The sequence below is a fragment of the Periophthalmus magnuspinnatus genome, chromosome 7 (assembly GCF_009829125.3).
Source record: "Periophthalmus magnuspinnatus isolate fPerMag1 chromosome 7, fPerMag1.2.pri, whole genome shotgun sequence".
NCBI lineage: Eukaryota > Metazoa > Chordata > Actinopteri > Gobiiformes > Gobiidae > Periophthalmus > Periophthalmus magnuspinnatus.
In genome coordinates, this window is record NC_047132.1 from 26499620 (window position 1) to 26525733 (window position 26114).

Below are 26114 nucleotides of genomic sequence, written 5' to 3' on the forward strand. Positions count from 1 at the left end.
CTGTGTATTCCTCTTCCTGTCGGGAAGTTGAAAGGTCAAATGATGATTCTTGTGTGTTGAAAGGGCCAGACTTCACTTGCACACAGATTAATGGCACAGGTCCATTAGGCTTTTACAGAGCAGGACGTGAACTTTTGAGCTGCAGTGTACTCTTTTCAAGTGGATGATTCTGTATGGCCACTTGACAAAATGAATTACAACTTACCTATGGTAACATATTTGTAAAAGCAGTAAAAGATGGTATAATGGATATTACTAAGGTGACAACTCATTTACTCAACTAACTTGCCAAAAAGATGTTCACGAGGCAAGTGCAGCTGTGCCATATGCTGACATTATCACTGTCTGGACCCTGGAAAGGACCCTAGACCCTTAAAAACATCACTCACCAGTTCAGGTATACCTGCAAAATACTAAAAAGTAGAAAAAGCTTGTTTGTCACTAGTGCATCTTGTGGAAGTTCAGAACAGAATTCAAGCCAAACCACATTGCAATATTCAGTACCAAAATCCAAATAGATAAATAACAGAGAAATAAGTGGGTGCAGTGAATAAGATGTATGATCTAAGTCAGTACTAAGTCTGGATAAAGTGGGGTTGTACAAAGGAGAACAAACTAAATCTGCCTGAATAAAAGACATTTAAAGTCAAATTTATAAATGCTGTCTAAAATTAATGTACATACTTAAGTCATTTTGTGAGCCTACACAATTTGTTTCTACAAATCCTATTTCCTCTGGTGTCAGTGCATTGATTGATGCTTCAGACTGAGATACAGTATAGTGTTTGTCAGTCTACCTCAGGTGCCACCTCTGTCCTGATGCTCACTGCAGTCTGGATTTAAGTGATATCCAAACTCAAGGTCACTTCTTCATTACAGTGGCCTGTGGTTTCCTGTCAGAGCTGTTATGTAGTATAAGTGAAATAAACGACCCTGCTCTGATGCTGTCACATGGGGCAGGGGGCTAGGTGAGTTCCCCTCTGGCAAATCAATCCAATGCTGGTTAAAAATGGTCCAAGTGAGTGGCTCCAAAGAACGGCGGCAGCCCCCAGCCTCTGAAAAAGTCTGTGTAAATCACTGTTGGAGCCAGGAGCCTTACATGTGTCTGCATTTCTTAAGTGGAGAAGCCCTAAACAGACCTGGCCATCGCCGAGCTTATAGACACTGGGAGGTAAAAGGCTTGTGTCTCAGCCACTGTCTTATGCAACCACCTCATGTTTTTGAGTACAGCATCAGACATCACTGCAGGCAGAATATTTCTTTGCCTCTCTTGGAAAATACTATTCCTAACCACAAAAATCCTTTTAAAATACCGTTTTGTCAAAACCATCTAACCATTTGTTTTGGAAATCACTTTAATTTCACTTTTTCTCTTCACAACATGCAGCTTTTGAAAACTTGCTTTTGATGTGCATGGGTAGAGTTGCCAAACTTGTTATTGTGACTTCTACTATTGAATACTTATCCAAAAAGAGATTTGATGATTATAATTTCAAATATCAAATTTCTCTCAAGTATATGTTTACCCAGGAACACAATAAAACATTCTATTCATGCTTAGACCTCCTCCCATTGCCAACAAGAATCTTTCCAAACAGTAGGCCCACTGCTTAATTTATTTTAGATGTTTGTAGAACCATACTATTTATTTTCTCACATCCCTTTCAATTATATTCTCTGTTTGATCGAGAATTTGATAGCAGCTGTTTTTGGCCAAATATAGTCACACTTTAGATATTTTCAATACATACACTCTATGTACACAGTAAGCATGAGAGGAGAAATACTCTCGTGCTGTCTGTGATCAGCTGGGGTTTATCACTCTTGCCCGCCTTGTTTTGATTACCTAAAGACTGCCTAGTATTCACAATAAAACAAAAGCCTGCAATTTTGTTATAGTAAAAATGGTATGTGGCCAGAGCCTGATAAAAACCTGTTTTATGGAGACTCAGTTGACATGCTTTCACAAGATTTACGGGCCCATGCGCTGCTGGTTTGTTGTGATGTGTCTGCTCCCGTTTAACATGAGGGCCCGCTGCCAGCTCTGAGCCGAACACAAAGAAAATAAGTCTTTAGACGTGGCTGACCTCTGAGTGTGATATGAGCAGAAGTGTCTCATGTTATAGTGAAGGCATTGGGGCTTTTGTCCGTATAAGGATGTTTCTTTAAGGGCCACTTGACTGGAAAGAGGATTATCAGGGAGTCTAAAGAAGACAAAAGCACATATGGGCCTGTTATTGACTTTATCGACTGTTTCAGGAATATGCTCAAAGACTGAAGAATAAAGAGGAAAGGGTCTTTGAAAGTACAGAGGGAGAGGTATTTCTGTGTACTCATGTAAAACGGGATGTGAAAGTACGCAACTTACTACTACCCAATACAGTATTGGCGTTGTAATTGTTATTGCTATGATTACTTTTATGCAAATCACTTTCCATACCAGCTGGATAACCACTTCAGTAACCACTTTATTGTAGAAGCAGATGTGTAAATTCAAGGTTCAATACGTTTCATTAGTATCATTGTTTGCAGATCCAATCACAGAAATCCACTGAAAATATGAACAGTAATGACAAAAACATTACACAAGCAGGCACACAAAGGAATAATCGAAAAGCACTGTCCATAAAAGCTATGATCATTGTTCTCTCCTTCACCACAGCAGCAGAACCATCAGCCTGTCAGCCTCTTCATCTTCTCCACCACCACTAACTCTGAGTGTCCTGAGTGTTTTAAAGGTGCACTGTGTAACTTTTGGTGAAGGGTTCGCCTTGTGCTTGACTCCATGAAGATGTTATTACTTTGTCTATAATGTTCCACATTATTATATTAAACGTATCTCTTTCCAAGGACACAAGCAGGTGACCTAACCTCACAGTAAGAATTCATGTGTTTTTAAGACATTTTTCTCAATCAGTTAAAAAAATGCAAGATTTTAATGTCATATTGTGGAACACTCCAGGCAAAACAGGACATCTCCTTGGAGACAAGTGCTAGACTTCCCACCAGAAAAATTACATAGTGTACCTTTTAACTGACTGATTGAAGAGGAAGTATTGTATCTAGAAGTGCATGTTTTTAGAATATGCTCTAAAAACTGTACTTAAGTAAGCCTATATTTCAATATTTTCAGTGCATTCGAGTGCCAGTGTACACCCACACTTAAGCAGAACAATATGTGTTATTATTTCAGTGGTCGGAAGGGGAAGTAGGCGCAAAGACATACAGTCTGTTTTCTGATTATTAGGTTTGCCCACCATTTGTTTTTGGGCTCTACAAAACGTGTGAAGAAAGCCGTAAAAACAGTGTTCGTATGTGGGACAGAGCGTGACTTCATGTGGGAATCATTCGTGCGACTCCTCCTCCTTCCACATTACTGATCTCAGTCTGTCTGATGTGTGGTGTCACCCTTAGCTCTGCCTCAAAGCACACTCAAAATCCTGTCTTACTTAATACAGTTTTCTCACTATTAATAATTTAATTGCATGGAGTTAGACCTTTTAAAATACTTCCAATATCTCATAATAACATGGACTACAGAATTTAGGCCTGCTCCTGTGTCTGGCTACATTCATCATTTTTACCAGATTTTTTCAGAAGTGGATATTTACTGTTTACCTCACACAATTCTAAAGGTGTCTTTTACAGTTCAGTCATCAAAGACGTAAACACTACAGGCAAACAGCTTGAACCAGCATGCAAGTAGAAGCCACACAAGGGTTTTATTCATAAGTAATAATTAGATTTTCCACGTACTGTTGCCACAGTGCCAACATTAAAGCTATCAAATGTCTCTAAATGTTTATTTCTAAAACCAAGTGATAAAACAATTTCAAACAATAGGAGGACAAGGAAGTGATACTGCCCCACACATGTAAACCTGGGCTAAGCCATAAAACCCCTGTACAGGAAAGACTAGAGTCAGCACTATTTCTTTATTATCTCTATTTAGACTTTTATTTATTCAGTATTTTCTTCACATTTTATCACACACTTATTGCCAATTTTATACAGTGGGTCATAGGGGTCATATTGCAAGAGGGAGGGGAGTGCATGCAATGAAAAACATGGACATCCTTTTACATAATTTAAGAGGCAACAATGACCCAACCATTCCCTGGCCTGCATGTAGCTGCAAGACTTAACACAGTTTCAGTTTGATGATTTGAAAGAAAGAAATCCTACATATAGACATATACGTGCAATGACATTGTCCAACACTTGTCCAACAGGCCTAATGTCTTCTAAGTAAAACGCACTTCGTCTTGTGATATTTGCTTACCTTATTTCCCACAGTAATAGCCTGCCAGGGGGATTATGTGCGTATTCTGAACAGCCAGCGTAATGACGTCTTTGTTTCCCGCTGCCAAGGTGATAGAAGACAGAGCCTGACATGTGCGCACTCCCCTTCAGAGACTCTGCGCATTTCATAATAGTGACAAAAAACCTGTCATTTGAGAAAGTTGCCGAATTCTCCCGACTCTGTGCAGTGTTTATGCTGGAGGGTCATGTTATTCATATACAACATTAGTCTCGAGGAACCAGTGAAAACTTGGTGTGTTGTTGAGGATGAGGCAGAGAAGTGCGGCCTGTGCTCGGCTCCATGGGGCAAAAGGCTGAAATAGACAGGCACAAATGTATACTCTATGGACCTATACATATGCCAAATCTGAGTGATGAAAACTAACTGTTACAGACTATTAAACCATTTTATTACATTGCTAACAGCTGAAAGACTGAGTGTAAAACGTTACTTGGCAGTGGACACTGAGCAGTTTAGTTCTAACCTGCGCCACAAACAGCGGCCCCTGTGCTACGGCTGCCCCTGTGCTACGGCTGCCCCCGCGCGTTCAAATGTTGTCACTGCAAGTTATTATCTGAGCTGTTAAAACTGGATTCTTAAAAAAAAGAATGTCACTAATGCGCGCCTGTAGCATAATTTAAACCAAAGGGTGTTTTGTACAGGAGGGGATCCTGTATCAGTTGCTGTGTGTCTGTGCCTCCTCTGCTATCTAGGAATGTCACGGACAGAAATAACCATGTCCACTCTGGGCCCTCTCCAAAATGAGCCCGCTTACCTTCAGGGTTCAGTCGACCATATGGACAAATATGACTAAACTGTGTAATCTCCATACAGGTTTGTTTTCATTTGAAGCATGTAGTGCTGTATTAGCTAAATCCTACCAACTGTATCAAATTACATTTCCAGAGAAGGACTCATAAGTTTTAAGAGGATATCTGGCCAACCATCTTTCACCCTTTAGCAGTAGTCAAGGGAGGTCATTTGATCTAAATGAAGTCAGTACACTCCGAGTTGTCTAGACTCTGAAATCTCACCACAAGCAACAATGAGCAGATCTCCACAGTGCAAGAAAGCATATGGCATTAATCTATAAGACCATCTTTAGAGGAAAGGAACATTTCTCTGGAGGCAGTCTGTCTGTGGTCATCACAAATAAATACATTAAGCATTGCAAAATGAAAAAAAACATTTATTCATTTTACTCAAGAGACATTTCCATTCAGCTCCTTTGCATCAGTCAGTGCACTCGCATTACTGACATACCTAAAGCATTTTTGATCTTTGATCAGTGCATCCAGGTGGTTTATATAAACTTCAAACTTGTGGTCCAGGTTTATTGGTTCAGATTTAATAAACACTACAAAAATATGTTTTGACAAGACAAAGGAGAAAAGCTGTTGAGGGCCAAGACTGAGAGCACAGACACAGTCTGAATAAAAAGTACAAAGACTGCAGCAGAACTTCTTTAAGTAGACACTGTGGCAGTAAAAACATGCCACGGTACTTAAAAGATGGTGATAAAGTCCGTTAAGAAGCCAGTCTTTGATAATGATCTCATCATGATCCAGTGGTTAAAACAATAGTGTTCAGTTTATGCCTGGATTGTGCTCTTAGCACTGAAAGCCAAGTAATAGACCAAGATGCCAATGAGTGCAGCCACTACCTCAGTTGATACCCATGGGCCGCTCCAGGCACCCTACAGAAAGAATAAAAGATTAATGTGCACAAAAACCTCCACAAACTAAAGCAACAGTATTGTAAAACAATGCAATAAGTATAAATTATTATAAATAAAATATATTCTTGTGTGTGTAAAACCACAATAGGTTTACTGACTAAATCTTACCCGATGGTCAATGTTGACGGAGAAAAGGGGCTGGATGGCATTTACATCTTCATTATTTCTCTGGGCCTTAAAATAGATCATAGAATGAATAAATCTGCGTGAAATTCATTTTATGGTGAATGCTTTGAATACAAACCTTGCGCAGAGCACTGTAGGACTCCTCATCAAAGAATTTGACCTGATATGTCCCAGAGGCAGCCTGTTTGTGAGGCATGCTCCATGAAACCTGAAACCAAATAAACTAAAATTAATATCTCCCATCAGGAAGGAAAAAAAGATTTAGAAGTAAGGGTGAGCGATATTGACAAAAATGACAATTGTCTCGAGAAAGACAATATTGTGTCAGTCCATCAGTATAATTTGGGGATTAAGTTTTAATCTAATGTAAAAGGACTGTTAAGTCACAGAATTGCAGAAATATGCAATTTTCATTTTAATGAGCTTTTATAATAAACAATATTTAAAATATTCAAATTCAAAACAACAAGATATATATTGCTGTCAGAGCAAATTTGAACGGGAATCAAAGATTGTTGATTGCACAGCTGAAGAAAGGAATCCTTCACTTGGCCTTAGAAACAAAGGTTTTCTCAAACTCATGAAGAAGACAGACACTGTGCTTTGTGGAAATTGGGAGAAGTGGAAAGTGAAGCAAATTTTTTGTTGAACCATTCGTTTGATATGTTCTGGTGTAATGACGACGACAACAAGTTGAAATGTTGTTTAATTCCAGTGTTTATAAGTTGGCATAATTTCTCTGTAAAGCCTGGAAGAAGCGGCAGACTAGTTTGTTTAAATGAGTCCATTTGTGTTTGTAAGACATGCCTGGCAATTGGCATACTGTACTTTGTTAATGGTGTCTTATAAGCCCATGAAAGGGCATATTTGTGGACAAGACACAATAATAATTAATGTGTGTGCATGTGTGTGTATATATATATATAGATATATAGATAGATAGATAGATAGATAGATAGATATAGATATAGATATAGATATATATATATAGATAGATAGATAGATAAAAAATTACAAAAATCTGCCCAACTCTATTTAGATGTGCAGGGTTTGCATCAAATAAATGCCTAATACACAGCACAAATCTTAGTCTGGACCAGATTTTGAGCTGAAGACGTTTCATCTCTCATTCAGAAGGATTGAACTATTTTGGATACAGGGTAATACTCAGTTATTTGTCCCATTAAGTAATTCATTCATGTCATGGGTCATTCATTTACGTATTTGAACTATTGTCTCTGTAACCCCTCATTTAAATCTGCCAACTGGACAAATCGTTGTAGGAATGAAGACGTTACTCATCCAGGATCATCCAGGATGAGCAGCAAAAAGTCTTCACTCCTACAACGATTTGTCCAATTGGCAGATTTAAATTTCGTCTTTTGCTATTTGAACTATTGTCTCACCTGGTACTTGCCAACGTCCTGGCCTCTGGTCACAGGGAACTGTCTGCCATTCACATCTGCATATAGGGTCACACTCTGGGCACAAACAGATGAGTGTGAGTGCATGCTGTTATTATCTAGTAATACGACTTTGTATCTAGTGGTTACCTGCGCCCCATTTGCACAGGTCAGGCTCAGCTCAACGATGAAGACAGATTCTGAGGAGATGACTGCGTCTGACGTGGTGTAGGCCGATGGAGTAATGACAGGGTCCGTGCAGCTCTCTCCTGTCAAAGATTGAATCGTGTTACACTTAGTTTGAACATTTAGACACAATGCAACATGAAGCATCTTACATGCCTGTAACAGTGGCATGCGTGCTAATACGGCCGTTATGAAACTATTCATTCACTAATTCATTGCTCCACAGGAGCTGTGTAACTAGCATTAACGCTAGCTTTACCTAAAGCCAACCAACTCCCTTCACTACCAAACTCAAACGTACCTGAGCATACGGCCACAAGCAGAGCGAGTAAAAAAGCAGCTATCCGGATCATCGTTGAATTGTTTTTTTTTGTTTGTTTTCTTTTTGGTGTCCTCGGTAGTTCCTAACGTGAAGGTAAACTACTGCTTCGTGATTTCTTCAGTGTCTCAAAGGAAGAAGTCCACCTCAGCGCAGCGCCGCAACACCACAGCGCATGCGCATCAATGACGTGGCCACTCACCGAGCAAAGGATTATGGGATTGTCATGTGTCGACCACGTCAGCTCAAAAACATAACAAGGCTTTCTGTACGGCACATTTTGAGCATAACATTTTTGGTGTACATGATAAGAATTTGGACTAAAATAAACATGGCAGTTAATTTAATTATTATGTTTGGCAAATTCTATATTAAAGTACATTTTCTTATACATCTTTGTTTTTTCCTGTTTTAATTAAGCAATTAAAATCCTACCTATCTACTATTTCCAAAAGGTTAAACAAAAAAGCCATATTGACATATGAAGGTTGTTTGTCTTTAAATATTTTTGTACAATGTAACAATGTAACTGTTTAAACTTTTCTTTTTTCTATGCATGCCTTCCCCCTGGCATTATGTTATATAACAATGACCTTTCTATAATAATAAAATAAATCAAATAAAAATCTGTACAGCAGATACATTTTTTTCCCCAACTGGATAGAGAAACAGATTATCTTTGTGATACAACTTTTTAACAGCGATGGGCAACTACTGTCACACCTGGAATTCCTAATTTTTTAAATAAATTTCCAATTACACCAGAACAATATGCTATACTTTTTGATGCCATACCAACTGGCATCATAATGCTATTCCAAAGTGCACATTTACACTTACTCCGTCTCTCTATCATGGATCTATTAAAAATATCTCTATAACAAGTTGTGTAGACACTGAATTTGGGAAAATCTACTTTACTTCGCTCAAAAATTGTAACAAGAATATTCACAAACTCTTCAAGAGAGAACTTATTACTGTGTGATGTGTAATATCATATTGGAATCGTTTTGTGAGAGATATCAATTCAAAATGAGTTTGTTTTTAGATATGTGTGATTGTCCAAACAATGTAAAAGATTTCTTTAAAAATTATCCATAAATATTACCCTGCTAATCACTATATGGTTACATTTAAGTTAAAGAGGGACATCAGTGTAAAGTGCTCATTTTGTGAAAATCATCTAGAGACTGCTCAGCATCGTACTCCATATTGTTCTGGAAAGATTTCAGGAGATACACTATTGGAAGTCTCCATACGGACTTTATTTTGAAATGGGAGAATGTTCCATTTTGTTTCTTCTGCAAGTAAACAAAACAAGAACTATATTTCATTATAAATCTGTTCATATTAGCAAAATTCTATCTGCACAAATGCAAGTATAGAAAATAAAAAAACAAATTTCGCACATTTCTATAACACTTTCTTATATAAAACATTTAAGTGGCTCCATTAACAAAAGGCTATGAAAACAATTACTGTATGTACAAATTACAAAATATTTGAATGTATGCAAGAGCCCTATGATATGGCAAGATGTAATGTTTGTATACAATTTAATTAACTTTTTTTTTTTTTTTTTTTACTTAATTTTTCATTCATTCATTTTTAAAAATTGTTTGGATTTGGCTGTTTTGCACTGCCTTAGTTACTATGCTTTGTGCTCATGAAAGTTTAATAAAATCCATGTTTGTGATCCAACAGTTTCACCTGTCTGAATATTAGAAGTTATAACAACTATTGCAGTGCAGACACTATCCCATATTTTAAGCCAACAAGTATGAAAAATACATTCGTAAGAGAGCCTATAACTAAATGTATATGTATAAAATCAAGTCATAATTATCTTAACAATATAGTACAGTGACATGACAACCAAACAGCCTCAATTTGAACAACACATTTATTTTACAGTACTCAGATAAACTGCTGATTATTGAAATGGTTACCAAATTAAACATTATGGCTCATATTAAGGTAAGTACAAGATTCAGGACTAAGAATGATACAATTTGGTGACAGATTTATTATTTTTTTCCAAGTAATCCAGTTTTGTTCGTTGGTCTGCAGATAATCTATGGACAAGGTCTGCTGTTGCACAAGGTTCAGTCAAAGTGCTTTTAAGAAGGTAGACTCCTTGTGAAAAAATTAGAGGGGGGTCAGTGATCTCAGTGGTCTAAGAATACATGTGCTGAAAGCTGCTGTCAGACCGGTCACCTTACACCTCCGTTTACATTTGTATCATCCTTCTTGTCATTCATGAAGTCCACCGCTTCAGTCCAGCGGCTCGGCAGACTTAAACAGGCCTGCTCCTCTCCCCTTTCGTACATCTCGCCTCCCTTTCTTTTGGAGAGCTTGGGCAGAAGGAGAGGAGGTGGCGCTGGGTGGATCCTGTGAGGTTTGTCGAGCAAGAAGCTCCTTGAAGACTGAGTCCATCTGACGACAAACATCCTATTTGAATAAATAAACAAGAAGTAATTAAAATAAAGAAGAAAGTAAGTTATATTATGTACCTATAGTAACTTTTGTACAAACTATATTAAAAATCTGTAGACATAAATATTTCAGATCTATGCAAACACTGCTTTTTCAATTCTAGGTGTTTTATTACTGAAAAATACATTGAAAAACATGCATTGTTACAGTGAGATAGAACATGTTAAATGTTATATTGTGAAACATTCTAGGGAGAGCATCTCTGCAGAGAAAAGTTGCATAGTGCACCTTCAAGTGGAAAACAAACCTTGTCTAACTGTACAATATCTTCACTTGATACACTTTCACGTAACCTGTAAAAAGAAAAAAACTTTATGTAATTCATCACACAAATGCCATCTGTGACAATTAACATTTTGTGCAACTTACTCTCTGCGCACAAAGCCGGGAGAGTAGACATGTTTTGATTTGCACTGAGGTCCCACAGGAATTTGAAGCAATTTTCCACTTGAAGCAATGCTGCCCCCTGCTGACACAGCTGCCCATCTGCCTTTCTCGTTTGACGAGCAGCTGTTGGCTCTGGGTCTCTCAGGCTTTTTCTGAAGTGGCACAGAACTCTGATCAACTGAGATGCCCATATCTGAATCTAGAGTGGAGCAAATGGGACATGCATTTGCCATTACAGCAGCTAAAAACACAATATTTAGCTAAAACTTGCAATCTATACCTTGGGATGTTTCTACAGTTTCGCCCTCTTCTTCCATAACAGGTTCACTGCAATGAGACAGAATTGGTTTTCAGATTGTAGAATGTGATTATGTCATACTCCCAGATGGAGGGCAAGAGCCAGATTTTTCCTTTTGATTACATTGTACTTTGCCATGAAATATCCAAAAAGTAAATGCACAAATGTTCAACCAGATCATTTTTATTAGTGACTATAGAATACACTTTGTGTTGTCATCTGAAACCCAGTAATTGGATACCTTACCTAAATGAACAATAAACACCATGCTTTGTATTAATAGTGAATTATTTTTCTTACCAGCCATCCTCCTCAGTCATGCACTTCTCATAGATGGGCCCAGGGACTTCGCTCTGACTGGGGAAGATCAGCTCATGCAGGAGGACGATGCTCTTCACAAGGTCGTTGATCTGAGGCTGCAGTGTGACCACATCGTCCTCATTGGCCCCACGCACAAGACTCGGACCAAAACACACAGCCAGATTGTACGGCTGCATCATGTTCTCGTCACTGTACTGAGACACACTAATCACAAAACAAATGCAAATCAAGTGTATTTTTCACTCAGTTGAAAAATGATCAAGTTTGTAAGCCCACTGTTTAGTGAGTTGGCCTGTAATTTACACTTACTGATGAAGGAATGCAAAAAGATATCTCATGACAACGATGAGGGGCTCTGGATAAGAAGTAATAACTGTTTTAAGCTGAGCTGCTCTCTCAGCTTCGTTCTTTATATCTAGGAAAAAATAAAAATAAAAATAATGTGTTTTGAACAATAATTCACTGACTTAAGTAAAAAATCTCACCACACACTCACGTGCATACTCCAGTAGTTGGACTGTACTCTCAATAGGAAACAGTGGATTCTTCAGACCTCGAAAGTACAGCTTCAGGACTCCAGCCACTGAGTCTAGATTGTACCTCTGCTCAGTCAGAGGGTCCTCTCCTGAAGGGCAGCCACCAACACACTGTCTAACATTAATGCTCAACAGAGAGAAAATGCTGAAAATCTGACCGTTACATCCTACCTTGCTCAAATGCATCCCTCAGACTGTTCACTTCCATTTGGGATCCTGGAACCCGGAATATGCCCTCATGGTGAAGGCCTAGTATAGACATGTTTGTTGTTATGTTACATGTTTATTTTAATTTATGTCAGTAAAATTAGTTATTATCCCACCATACCATTCAGATTAATAAAACGAATGCAGCTTTCAACAACTATTGGTATTTGCTGGCCTGAAGCCTGGAAGGTGAAGGAAAAAAGGTAAATTGTACAAAATTTCAGAAAAACAAATATACCCCTTAAATTACCTTGATGAAAGACAGCATGTCACCATTAAAAAGTTTTTGATTGTGCAGCAGATTTGCGCTGGAAAGATTCTTCCTCACACGCAAGGTTTTGTGTCTGCAATTTTAGAGACATCATGAAATAAATCAACAATACACAAACAATTATCTTGTGAAGACCTTGTGAAATCTTAGTACCTTGGCTGATGTCCATTAGTTCCTTCGGCTAAAAAGAGAAAACATTTAAATTCAGTTCTGCAAATTTGTTCTGTTTCCCAAATAGATTTGTTTAAACTTTAAATATTTTATTTGTGAGAAATGCGGAAGTGATACCTTTTTCCAAGGCTACTTTAAGCAAGTCATGTTTAGCTTGCAGTTTAGAAACAAGGGAACTGTTCACAAGAAAGTCTTTCACTCTCTGGAACAAATGTGACAGAAAAGGAATAGAGCAGTTAACACATTTTATTTTTCCAAAGCAGCTGATTTAACTCACAGTGAAGTAGACATTCTCCAGCTCCTGCAGGTTGGTTTTACGACGGGCCACACTGGGCCGGACTGAAACGCTCTCTGAGCTGCTCTCCTGAGCCACCGGACTGATCTCCAGATCATCCTCACATATACAATCAATGAGCAACACCTGGGCTGCAGACATGCTTTTACTGGCCTGGAAAACAATGTTGAACCAGTTGTTTATTCAACGTATACTTAAGAGGATTTAAAGGAAAAGGACATTCACTCTTTTTTGCCTTTTTAATTGTCACAATGTATACAGATTTTGAGTGTATTCACATGAACTATTGCTGTATGTGTATTAATGTTATTTTCTAGTCGAAAACCATGACCTCGGATTTGGAGGAGCTGATTCTCATCCCTTCACACTGAGCTGTAAACCGCCCCAGTGCCTGCTACAGGTCCTGGTTCTATGAAGCCATCAGGACAACATCATCCCCAAACAGATATCCTGTGGTCTCAGAACTGGACCACCTCCGGCCCTCAGTGCGTGTACATATTCTGTCCATAAATACAATGAACAGAACTGGTGACAAAGGGCAGCACTTGGGAAGTCCAACAAGCACCGGGAACAGGTCTGACTTACTGCCATACAAGGCCCGGACCCTGTACTCCCAGACCACCCTCCAAAGGGCAGCACGAGGGACACGGTTGAATGCCTTCTCCAGATTCACAAAGCACGTGTGGACTGGTTGGGCAAACTCCCATGAACCCTCGAGCATCCAATGGAAAGTATAGAGTTCAGTGTTCCGCAGCTGAGACGAAAACCACACCTTTTCTCCTGAATCCAAGGTTCAACTATTGGTCAGATTCTCCTCTCCAGTACCCTGGAATAGACCTCACTGGAAGGTTGAGGAATGTAATTCCTCTGTAACTGGAACACACCCTCCGGTCCCCCTTCTTAAACAGAGGGACGACCATCCCTCTGGACGGTGACACCAATCCGGGCGACGTGACTGGCCTTGCTCTTAAACTCATCATAAAAAGCATATGAACCCTTAGGAGACCCTACCAGCGACATAACTGTTATAACACAGAATAAACCTTTTTGTATTTCATAATGCTAGGATTCGAAAAATGATTATTATTCATCAACAATTGACATTTAATTTGAATAAGCAGATACTGAACCCACTGTTAAACAATATTATATAAAAAAACACAAGTGTGGTTCTTTACCTCCTCTGTGTCGTCAGTGAGTGCTTTGAGCCTCGTCCGGATCTGTTTGAATCTGGTATCAAGCTCACAGATCATCTCACTCTCTGCACTCACTTCAGTAACCTTGACAGAAATGTTTGTGTGATTGAAAAAGATGCATTGAAAACATTAAAAAGGATCCAAGCAAAAAGACTTGTCAGAGGCCACACCTGGTCTTCATCATGGGGCTGATAGTTAAAGCGCAGTGGCATGGAGAAGGCATTATAGTGATCCTGGAGAAGGGTGTCCCGGTCATGGCTCTGGTCTAGGGCAGAAACTGCCCCCTGAAGCTGCTGAAGTCCAGTGGTGAGGTTCTGTTGAGCCTTCATCCTACTGGAGAGGTAGGCCTGCATCACCCGGGACAGAGTGAGGTGGTACCCAGTGTCAGCACACTAGAGAAAGGGACAGAGTTTATACATGATCTCAAATGTTTGCTATGAGGGACTCATTTGCCACAAAGTGTAAATCAAAGCACAATGCTGAAGCTTTACACAAGTATATAAATTACAGTAATATATCATACCATAGTTACCATAAATGTACTTACCCATGAGAATAATGTTTGCTTAAATATAGACATTACATACAGCCAGCTCTGTTCTATTAACTAAAACTAATTTCTTCCTACTTTCAAACTACTTCCTCCTTTTACTTTATTTTGAACACTTTAAAATGTGAGAAAGCACATTATATAGTCTCTCTACTTAAAAAGACATTCAAAACATGTAAATTTAATAAAGACAAAGAAAAAAAAACAAAAACTCATATCTTATTTAATCCTATCACTAATTTACAATATTTAATGTATATGATATTCTTTTGCTTATCATGACTGGCAAAGTAATGTCAGCATAATAAAATTATATTAATATTAGAAGTAAACGTGTCAGTGATGGGTAATAAAAGGTATTAACAGAAAAATATGCGTGTCATTGACAATGTTTTACTAATGGCTTACCCCAGTGCCTTTTACAAACAAACACGTTTATTTATGTACACACACGGCAGACTGTAATGAGATGAACTCACGTCTATAAGAGTAGAGATGTCCTGGAGATAGTATTTATTCACGGAGGCGTTGGCTGCAGAGAGGTTCAGAAGGTAATCGTTTCTGGCCTTACTGCACTTCAAGTAGATGTCTTTTACCTTAACTTGTCTCTAAAGCAAAAAACAAACAAAAAACATGACAAAGCAAGTAAAACACTGCAACCATAAATGTCAGAAACAACTTGGACACACTTTTTCTATCAACCGCTCTAGTTTCTTGGCACCGGTCTTGTGCTTCTCCTCCTGTTTCTCTGCCTCTTTCAACTTCCCCTCTGCACTCACATAGTCAGAGTGGTACTGGTAGTATGTCCGCCAGGCCTGCATAAGCACAACAATGAGTTGGACTGTCTTGAGAAAATGTAAAATCAGTCACTGTTTAATGTGTTTAGGTCACACTCACAGTCTGCATCTCTGTGGTGACTTTGAGTAGGCCATCCTGTAAACTTGTACAAATGTCACGACTCTGAGACAAAAAAACAACAATGTGAGCAGCATTTGTGCAATTAAGACTATAAAGGTTTTAGAGCAAGCAATATATACATTGTATCAGTATATGTGCCAACAAAATGTAATGCATCATACATAGAATATAAATGTATTGTCTTACAGCTACCTTTTTGGCTAGGCGCTGTGTGTATTCTTGGCAGTGGCTGAGAGGCTGAACAATAAAAGTGCTGCAGGTCTCACTCAGTAGGTTGTGGTCCTTACTTTCTTGTCGAGTTTGGGACAGAAGAGCAACCCAACTGTTGCTCACTGAATGGTTGCCAGGGTCTTTTCTGTGGCACAGTTGAAAAACTATGTATTTATTACTTCACAAAATAATAGAGTTGTGTGTGGCAGACATTACCGTTTGATTCTTGAAGTAAACCTTTCAGCGAGTTTGTCCAGCGACCTGGCATATTCACTTTCAATCTCCCCCCTTCTCCTCAGATAGTCTGTCAGGTCCTGAAGTTGCTGGCTTTTCTGTTCAAGCTGCAAATCTAACACTTTGAGTTGGTCTATGAGCTGGCATCGCACCTCTGACACACACAAGAACTCAGTTGCATTACATGGTACAAAATGCTTTGTGAAACCAGTGCCAAAGATGAGAAACGAATGCAAAAGTGTGAACATTGCTTTATTATATGTGAATACGTTACCTTTGATTTGTGTGTCATAGTCTAATATTCCAACCTTGTCTTTTCTAAGTTTAACATGGGAAGTCATTGTTGTCCCAACTGGGTGGAATTCTGTGAAAAAACATACAATAATCATCACGCCTTTTGAAGTGCATTCAATGTGTGAAATCCTGTTTCAGATTGTGACAAAAAACATGCTTACATGCATTTGCAAATGTCTTTAGATGCTGATCTTATCCCACAACACACAGACATCCTCTCACTTCAGAAATAAAAAAGCACTCATTCATCTTACTGTAACACATGTCGTAAAACTCGCCCCTCGTTGTTGTGCTCTTGCTAAACAACTAGCAAACCAGTTGGCATGTGCTGCCGCCCTGTGCACTGGCTATTCTGACTGACTTACATGGCAACCTAAAATAGATCTAGTAACATCTCAACTTTAAATAGACTGAATCACATGACATACAAACCTGGCATATGTTTGTTGTAGTACTTAAAGTAGTTTCGCAAGGATGATTGGCACGTGCTGCATACAGGCATACAGTAGGAAGCAGCATGCCTTTTTAAATATTGATTTCAAATAGGATAATATCTAACCATCTAAGGAGGCTGCTTCTAGTTCACAGCTATTGTCAAAGTCAACGTCAGAATTTATGACAAATTTTACCCAAACTCATTTAGCCCAATCAGAAGACAGCTAATTTAATACTACCCTAAAGGTTGTGAGCAATATAAGTTAGTACAGTGTTCAAATAAAGGTTTGACTATAATGCGATTTAACTATAATGTAATTTGTCACATGTTTTTTAAATGACAGATGCCATTTTACAGGTGTAATGGTGAATTTAGAGTAAAGCAGTGTTTAAAATAAGATAAACCTTGGAGAGATCACGCTGTTGCAACACAAAGTTCAAGAAGAGCAGGCAATGCACTCCAAATAAGTAACTACAGAGACTTGACAATAGACATCAAATCAAACACTGTGCCCACAGAGTGAAACCATATGAACAAGAAGTGGGTCTTACTGTGTTTGTGTGTACAACAATCAAGGCACATGGACAAGAATAAATAGTACTTAACGTGACTACAGTGTATTATACTGTTATGTACAATAGGTGGCTATGACTATGATTAATAAGAATAAAAATTACTTCACAAGAAGTTCACAGCTCAATTTGGATAGAAACTGTGAAACAGAAAAGGGAAGAGTAGTTCTCTACCCTTTGTACACTTGGCTGAAACACTCTCTCCCTTTCCTCCTTTACTTCCCTTTTTCAGAGGCCTAATATCAAGTGTCAGCACTCTGCACAACACAAACAGACATTTTCTATTTTGAATAAAGACTTCCAATAAACAGGGCGTCTATTTTTTCCAACTTAGGTTCTTACCATTACACTTCCCATTCCTCTTCAGTGTGATCAGACATGAATCACTGATTACGTGTAAAACCGTTACAAAGCCACAATTTATTTAAGTGCCCACTACAAAAGTATAACATGTTCAAAATAGAAAATGATGCTAAAACTTTGACAAGCATCCACATATTAATGATCTACGTGTGGTATGCAGCAATTTAGGCCAGGAGGCATTTTGTGCACTCAAATAGGCTACTACAAGTGCAATAATCAAATTAAATAACCTCTTACACACATGTGCGCAAAACATACGTGCGTTTACATGACATACAAATATATTAACTGAAAGGAACTTAGGTTGATTATTTACCTTATTGTGAGCAGAGCTGACTTGTGGCTTCTTCAGACAAGAGACAACTATAAAATGTTGGTTAATAGCACAGTAGGCGCTCAACCGTGTCTCCTCCCCCTCAGTTTGGACTCGGATGGATGTGGGTGGAGTGCCGCTCATCTCTTAGTCTTGAGTCTTTCACACTGTGAATGCTCTCTCTCACTCTCACCACACTGTCACACCTATTTAAGACACCATCACCCTGACATTATACAACAATGACGCAGTAACAAAAACGCTTGAATCAAAAGTTTAGCTCAATAAGGCCTGTAGTGCTGCCTCCCCAGGTCTGTGCTGGTGCAATCAAAGACCAGCTGTTCTTACTGATTAGTCCCTCCTCTCTGGCTATACGCAAGCTAAGTGACATCAGCTGTCACTACCTCAAACTTGTCCAAACATACCATTAGTTTATAAGCTCTGGTGGGTCACTCTGGGATATACCTATAGATATAGATAGTAACCTGATAGTAACCTTGGAAAAAGTGTGCAATGGAAAGTCAAAGAGAGTGCTCAGATCCCAGCAGCTGGTCTGAATGCTTAACTTGCAGTATGAGTATGAATGTTATTTGACAGTTTAATCTGAAGGTGAGAAACTTGAGATTTTGTGACAAAGATTTTGACATTTTAAAAGGCCTGTCTGAATAATTGGATTTTCTCTAACTCTATACAAGGTTGTATGTAGGATGATTGTGTCAAAAGTTCTCAACTCAAGCTACTTAAATGGTAAATTATAGAAATAAGTTCTTTATATTTTCCACCAACCACCCTGTGTCTTTCCTGATGGCGAATGGCTGTCTCCACAGAGATGTTATTGCTTTCCCTACAATGTTCCACATAATAGGATTAAACTCCTCTTTCTCCATGGAGACAAATAATGCCACCAGGCCAAGTTACAGGTCAGATATTTGGAGAGTGCCCACACAGACATCATAAAAGTTACAAGTGCCCCTATCAACCCTCCACTGGAGGCCGCCAAAGTCAACACTAAAAATCATACATGAATCTGTTTCATCTGTGTTTAGAGAAAATACATATTAACACAACTGACACAGTATAAAAAAAGCATTTGTATTTCAAAGATTTATTTGTGTTTTGTATGTTAAATAGAGAACCTGATGAATTCAAACTGTCCACTTTCAATATTGAAATTGTCTCTGAACTTTGGGCCACCGGTACAACATGCCAATAAAAAGCTTCTTAATGAACACCTAGTTCACTGCTCAATATCCATCCCACTCTTATCAAGAAAATAAGCAGCAAACCTTAGGAAAGGATTTGTGTTAGCTGTCCCAGATAAAAAGATGAAATGGAGATGAATTTTAAAAATGCCTATAGGTCTGCATCATTGTGAATCAGATGAAGAATCTTTGACGTCTGTGCTTTCTGTTGCCTCGCTGACTTCACTCAGCTCTTTGCTTTCTCCTCCACTGTCTCTCTCACTCTCTCGCTCTTGGTCTCCAGATCCTGATGGACTCTGCCCAGACTGTGCCTCCTGTCCTGACACCCGCACACCACACTTCCTCAGCTGGAAAAGTAGACAGTAAATTTACTCATTATTATAATCTCACTTTAAACCTAATATTTACACATTGTGAGTGACTGTGAAAAAGGGTTGTTACCTCATCAGCCATGTGAGCTAGGTCTCTCTTCATCGCATAAGCGTCCTCTCCATCAGCATAGTACTTGGGCTCCACTTCACTGATCCTAAAGAATACATATATATATATATATATATATTACACATGTAATAGCACTATTGTTACAAAGGTACACATTAAACAGTTCAAATTGTACTTACTGAAATTTGAGAGTGTTTGAATATAGATGCAAGGCTGCCCGATTACTGAGTGGAAATAATAAAACAATAAATTATAGCATAGGCTTAATGGACTGAATTTACTCTGTCTTATCTTGGATGTACCTTTTACGGACATGAAGAGAGACATATTTAGCATTGAAATTTTCAATCATAGCCCGGCTCGCCTGGTCCATCAGTTTCTGAGCCAAACCAAGTCTTCTGTGAGAGCGCTTCACTGCCTGAATGAGAAATCAATTGCACAATACTCAACAACTGATGGTACAGTTTTTGAAAATGGTTTTGTGATCTATACCACATATAGGGCTCACCAGCGATGTAATGTGTCCATGCGGTACATCATCAGGGTCCTCTTCCCTGCAATATTCAATTCAATTCAATTCATTTATTTTTGTAACGCCCAAAATCACAACAAGTTGTCTCGAAGGACAGGTGAGATGGATTTAAAATGAATGACACATTTCTGTGTATAGAGAAAACTTACATCTTAGCTAGTACATATCCAACTATTTTCCCATTTTCGTCTTCTGCGATGTAGGACAGCTAAAAAGGTTTGAAAACATGTTAGAAATATTGATATCAAGTACAAATTTAAGGACAGATGAGTACTCACCTGAGGCCAAGATAGTCCGTGATAAAAGTAATATTTCATCTGATAGTTTTCAGGAAGACACAACAGATTGCAGTGCTGCATATTCATAAGGTCCTCTGGCTGTGATTATAAGATAAAATAAATGTTATTAAGACAAATAAAAACAAACATGTATAACGCTTGTAGGCTGGTGATACCGGGTGAGCTAACATGTAGCTTAGCAGTAGCACAGACCATTCAGACAGAAACAGCATGGCTTTCGTCAAGATTTCATTTTACTTACCCGCGCGTTTCTGATGTTCATTTTGATTGCTCGTTTATTTGATTTATGAAGAAACTTAAATAAATTACACTAGTGAGAGCAGTCAATTCATGTTAACTATAACTAAGATGTTTAAGAGACTAGTCGTTAGCTCAATGCTCGCTGCTAGCTAGCTAAGGAGGAAGAGGGATTGAAGCGCATTTCCGGTGAGGTTTAAAAACTATAATTCAAAATAAAAGTTTTCTATATCCGTTCATTATCATTATCATTATTTTCATAGCTCATGATTCACACAACACAAGTCAGTATTTTATTTTATTTTATTTTTTATTATTTTATTATTTTATTTTTTGCTGATTATAAACTACAATTTTATTATTATTATTATTATTATTATTATTATTATTATTATTATTATTATTATTATTATTATTATTATTATTATTATTATTATTATCATTATTATTTGGAAGGCAGCCTTTACTACGTATGAAACACATAATAGGAAATTAGTTTCGATTATTATTATGTAATTATTATATTATATTACATTACATTACATTACATTACATTACATTACATTACATTATATTATATTATATTATATTATATTATATTATATTATATTATATTATATTACATTCTCCACGTATAAGCAATAACCAATAAAATATAAAAATATACTCCTGTGTACCTCAGAAGTGACTGAGGTGCGCTTCAGGTCTCACGCCCATAAAGTGCGTCGTGCAAATACAGCAGGTGTCAGGTGGGAGGGACCCAAGGAAACTGAGTGTTTAAAGAACAACCTAACCTCCTGCTGCTACACTGTACACTATATTAACTGCTACACTGATGACCTAAAAAAACAAACAACGTGGACTAATGGGGGCTCCAGAGTTCCGACACCTTAAGGGCGCAGAAAGTGACCGCTCAAGAGTGTGTAGAAGTGGGTGTGAGAGGAGTCGATGAGAGCGTCTTCCCAGATGGACACGGAGCTGCGCCTGGAGTCCACGCTGTGGATCCGGAGCAGGCGGCACCGTGCAGTGTTGACGGGTTGGCATTTCAACTGGACCGAGGTGGACAAGAAAAGCCGCAACAAGAAAACGAGTAAGAAGTTTTTCCCAGTCTGTAGCATACAAAGTCCCTGACACTATTGGACAAAGCAGCTATCACAAGTTCACAGTTATGTAGAGGCCTGTGACAGTTATATATAGACCCATATGAAAAAATAGAAAACAAATGAAGAAGAAAAACATTTTCCATGTAAAATAATGACATTAGGTGAGGCCTGCATCATTAAGTCTGTATCCTTTCCCAGGTGTTCTAATGTTTACAGAAACGTGAAGAACAAGTCCAACTGCACCAGCACGAAAGACACCTTCACACTATGTTTACAGTCAACAATGAGCTAATCCTAATTTAAAGAAAGATTATGTGTGGAGTTTTTTTTCTGCATGACTTCTTAGGGGAAACCAGTCAGGGTAGTCTGTTATACATATTTTATTTTTTATTTTAACGTGTTGCCATTTATTATTGCTCAACCAATGTGTAATTGAGACTATTCTACAACAGTTTTGTTTTTTTTTTTTGTTTTTTTACAGACTGCTAAAAGAGCATTTAGGCCAAATTGTCTTGAGATGAATTCAAATTAGTCAGTTTTGCTTGGGTTTTTCATTTTGTCTGTCTATTAATATAATAACTGTAATTATAGTTTGGGTGCCTGTGTCAGAGGTGATTGGAGTGGAGGAAGGCCGAGTGCAGATCCTGCCCCACAAGTTGGTTGAGGATACAGACAAAGACTTCACAGGTGGGTACTCCTGTGTCGCAAACCTATAAGCCAGTTCTTGACACGTCAACCCATAGCTTAAAAGCGAACTATGACAGAGCCTTCTAATTTTTATTAGATAAAAAAGACCATTAATAATTGATCTCAGGTGCACTCTACACCACTGGTTTATGTTTACTCAGTATCAACCCTTATGTAATGACATTGTGGTCTTTTTTGTCTCGTTTACTTTAGTTTTTTATATCAAGCGCTGCAGTCGTGTTGGCTCCTCTGGTGTACTGTGGAGACTAGGCCAGACTCAGTTCACTTGTCCAAGTCGAGTATTAAGAGACCAGTGGATCAAACATCTGCAAACTGCATTGAAAACACATAGTAAGAAAACAGATTTTGATTTTGGTTATTGAATAACATTGCCCTCAGCTATAAAATGAATAACCCATGTTTTTCATTTACTGACTTGTAAAGGTCCATTACGTCCTAACCGTTTGGTAGTGTTTATTAACCCGTTTGGAGGAAAGAAGAAAGGACAACAAATCTATGATAGTGTTGTTGCACCACTGTTTGAGCTTGCTGGCATTAGCTCACATGTAATAGGTAAAACATTTTGACTAGTCTGTGCCAATGCAGTATATATATTTTAAATGTAAAAAATATTGTAGAAAATGACAGAACCATAAACATGTATTTTTTTCACCAGTTACCCATCGGGCGAACCAGGCCCGGGACTACCTGCTAAAGAAGGACCTGACTGGTTTTGATGGGTGAGAGCTGTCAGAACTCCGTCAACATTGTGGTTCACAAGCATGGTGATGGCTAAGCAAATTGGGAGGCCGTGTTTATAATAGAACCTGTTGTGTTCCCAACAGCGTGGTCTGTGTAGGTGGAGATGGCATGTTCAGTGAAATACTTCATGGTTTGATTGGGCGAACACAACAAGAGGCAGGTCTTTGTGAGAATGATCCCACTGTGACTCTACAGCCCTGCCCTCTTCATATCGGCATCATCCCTGCAGGTAATGCCCTTGTCATTAAATGTAATAAAAGCACTATCATGTTTCTGTCTAACACGTCCTGTACAAGAGCAGGCTCCACCGACTGTGTGTGCTACGCTACAGTGGGAGTGATAGACCCCGTTACCTCTGCCTTACACATTATTATAGGTATGAAAAACATATGTGATTAGAAATACTGTATTTACAATGCAATAACATATGCAACATCCTTTCTCAGGAGACTCACAGCCTTTAGATGTGTCCGCGGTTCATCATTCATCCAGCTCTGTGCACTACTCTGTCTCTTTAGTGGGCTACGGGTTTTATGGAGATGTTTTGGCTCAGAGTGAGAAGCACCGCTGGATGGGGCCTCTCAGATATGACTACTCAGGTCAGGATCAAAATTAAACACAGATACAAAACAGTTGAGATAAATATTAGAACTTATACATTTTTAGTAACCTATTGCTTTTAGGTGCTGTGGTGTATTTAAGCAACAGGAGCTATGCTGGCATAGTTCACTACCTACCAGCTGACCCACTGCTCTCCAGCCCCAGAGACAAAACACGATGCCTTGCAGGGTAAGTCTCTGCACTATAAAGTTTGAATGAAAACTAGTTTTCACCTGTTTAATAGGAAAGAAGGCCCATGGTGAGGGGAAAGCAAAAATAATGTGTACAATTATAATAACCAATATATTATAACAATTATAATAAGTGTTTTTCATGTTATATAATATATTTAATGTTGAAGTAGCAGTAAATGGGTCAAAGTCAGTGTAGTCGCTGTAACTCTAGCGCCTATAGCAGTGGCTCTGGTGTTGAACCTTAAGGAGAGACTAGAGTTGAACTTGATCTGATGAAAAGTGAGCTGAGTGCTCTGATCAACCTGAATACCTGTATCTTTGTCTGAGGCAGCAGTCTTTGGCTCTTAAAGGAAAGACTTTGAAAAGAGAAGACAGACAGAAATGTACTGTAACAGAGGAAGGCCCATGTTTTCTGTTCACACCCCAATGCACATTAGTCCATAATAAATACTTAAGTATATTTGACTTGGACTGTCCTTAATATAGAACCAATAATACATCTATTTTACTTGTTCAGATGCAGTGTTTGCTCCAGGAGTACAGAGAGACTATTTCCATATTCTGCCGATTCAGCTTCCATGTGCAGCTCCCATTTGAACCACAGTGACCCTGAAGGTACAACTATGCACTGAAGATATTTGAGTAAATGAACAGATAGAGACCCAACTCTTTTCTGGCTGTTTTAGGTGAATGGGTGAGTGTCAAAGGCAGATTCAAATGTATCTCCCTCACCTGTATGTCCAGCTCCTGTCCCAAAAGTCCTCTGGGCCTGTCCCCCTCTGCTCACCTGGCTGATGGGACGGGGGACCTGATTCTGGTGAGGGACACAAACCTCCTGAGCTTTCTCAAGTTCCTGTACAGACACACCAACTCAGAAGATCAGGTAAACCACACAATTTAAAACTTATACGCAGTGGTGGAAATAGTACTGAAAATTTGTACTTAAGTTAAAGTACCTGTTACGTGATTAAAATTGTAAAATGTACACATGAAAAATACTACTCGAAGTACTAGTTACTTTTGAACACAGTTTTAGTCGAATTTTATATCAATATTTTGTACAAAACTCGATCTAGAAATTAAAAATGAACATGGGACTTGTGCTGTACTCAGTAACATGATTTCAAATATTACAAGTACAAGTACAGGTTTAAAGATCCACTCAAAAAATACAACTATGAGTATTTCCACACCTCCTTATATGGAATCAATATTACAGTATGGTTATTATCATGAATCATCTCCTGCTTCTCCAGTTTGACCTGCCCTTTGTTGAGGTCCACCGCGTCAAGGCTTTCCGGTTCTTCCTGTCCTCTGAGGACGGTGAGGGATATAAGGAGGTGGACAGCCCCAGTGCAAAGTCAGACAAAATGACCACGGTGTGTAGTGCGGACCCCGTGACCACCAGTGGCTCTCAGCAGCACCTTGTGGAGAATGACTTTGATAAGAAGCAGAAGACCCCCACATCACTGCTGTGCGGGCTGTGCTGCAGGAAAAGACCATCTGTATCTGTGTGGAACTGTGATGGAGAGCTACTGCCCTACACCGAGATACACTGCAGGTCAGTCCATAGGGGTCACACTCTATAGATAACATTTATTTATTATATTATGTGTTAGGTTACAATAAAGTACAAAGAGCTTATTCAAGTGTGGCATTCATGTTTCCCCCAATTAAGAGACCAATAACATCACCAGCACTGTCTTCCTGGAGCCATGTTAGGTTGTGTAGTATTGTTTTTTGACGTTTGACATTATTTGAATTTCAGAGTTCATGGCCAACTAGTCCGCCTGTATGCTCGGGGCATAGAAGATGAGACAGCTATTCAAGATGGTACTGAAGAGAGGTATCTGAAAGCATAAACATGTTGAACTAGAGGTCTTGATGACTAAAGTAGTCCAGGTTAAGAAGAGG

General features: G+C 38.6%; 4 protein-coding genes across 5 annotated transcripts in view; 1 reads left to right on the forward strand and 3 right to left on the reverse strand.

Annotated features, from left to right (window-relative positions):
- The window catches only part of zgc:158263 (ceramide kinase family protein), a 177525-nt gene extending 151429 nt beyond the window's left edge, over positions 1 to 26096 (forward strand). The window contains exons 2-14 of the mRNA XM_033969931.2: positions 21800 to 21944; positions 22549 to 22644; positions 22858 to 22995; positions 23089 to 23217; positions 23321 to 23384; positions 23490 to 23635; positions 23708 to 23782; positions 23853 to 24005; positions 24090 to 24195; positions 24718 to 24815; positions 24887 to 25083; positions 25457 to 25761; positions 25969 to 26096. Coding sequence (XP_033825822.1) covers positions 21803 to 21944; positions 22549 to 22644; positions 22858 to 22995; positions 23089 to 23217; positions 23321 to 23384; positions 23490 to 23635; positions 23708 to 23782; positions 23853 to 24005; positions 24090 to 24195; positions 24718 to 24815; positions 24887 to 25083; positions 25457 to 25761; positions 25969 to 26062 — 1743 coding nt within the window. The 5' untranslated portion in view covers positions 21800 to 21802 and the 3' untranslated portion in view covers positions 26063 to 26096. The remainder of the gene's footprint in view (positions 1 to 21799; positions 21945 to 22548; positions 22645 to 22857; positions 22996 to 23088; positions 23218 to 23320; positions 23385 to 23489; positions 23636 to 23707; positions 23783 to 23852; positions 24006 to 24089; positions 24196 to 24717; positions 24816 to 24886; positions 25084 to 25456; positions 25762 to 25968) is intronic.
- ssr4 (signal sequence receptor, delta) lies at positions 5723 to 8260 on the reverse strand. The gene is made up of 6 exons (XM_033970081.2): positions 8058 to 8260; positions 7721 to 7839; positions 7574 to 7648; positions 6286 to 6375; positions 6150 to 6215; positions 5723 to 5999 (listed from the first exon to the last, which is right to left on the reverse strand). Exons 1-6 carry the CDS (start codon positions 8107 to 8109, stop codon positions 5895 to 5897), a joined length of 507 nt encoding a protein of 168 aa, XP_033825972.1. The 5' UTR covers positions 8110 to 8260; the 3' UTR covers positions 5723 to 5894.
- LOC117373819 (SLIT-ROBO Rho GTPase-activating protein 3-like) lies at positions 9671 to 18492 on the reverse strand. Of its 2 annotated transcripts, none has more exons than XM_033969929.2 (22): positions 18147 to 18492; positions 16440 to 16529; positions 16148 to 16319; positions 15914 to 16076; positions 15701 to 15763; positions 15493 to 15618; positions 15283 to 15411; positions 14424 to 14645; positions 14236 to 14337; positions 13040 to 13210; positions 12880 to 12964; positions 12745 to 12772; positions 12571 to 12664; positions 12442 to 12502; positions 12285 to 12362; positions 12074 to 12202; positions 11887 to 11992; positions 11557 to 11781; positions 11239 to 11285; positions 10941 to 11157; positions 10819 to 10864; positions 9671 to 10526 (listed from the first exon to the last, which is right to left on the reverse strand). In XM_033969929.2, exons 2-22 carry the CDS (start codon positions 16504 to 16506, stop codon positions 10350 to 10352), a joined length of 2508 nt encoding a protein of 835 aa, XP_033825820.1. In that variant the 5' UTR covers positions 16507 to 16529; positions 18147 to 18492; the 3' UTR covers positions 9671 to 10349. The 2 variants fall into 2 exon arrangements, with proteins under 2 accessions (XP_033825820.1, XP_055079263.1); XM_055223288.1 differs by lacking the exon at positions 18147 to 18492 and adding an exon at positions 16621 to 16704 and having other exon boundaries at positions 10076 to 10526.
- On the reverse strand, positions 19233 to 21046 carry naa10 (N-alpha-acetyltransferase 10, NatA catalytic subuni). Its single transcript, XM_033969934.2, has 8 exons — positions 20859 to 21046; positions 20597 to 20695; positions 20468 to 20526; positions 20295 to 20340; positions 20089 to 20204; positions 19966 to 20010; positions 19787 to 19871; positions 19233 to 19692 (listed from the first exon to the last, which is right to left on the reverse strand). The coding sequence occupies exons 1-8, from the start codon at positions 20877 to 20879 to the stop codon at positions 19510 to 19512; spliced, it is 654 nt and encodes a 217-aa protein (XP_033825825.1). The 5' UTR covers positions 20880 to 21046; the 3' UTR covers positions 19233 to 19509.
- Positions 26097 to 26114: the final 18 nt, after the last annotated feature.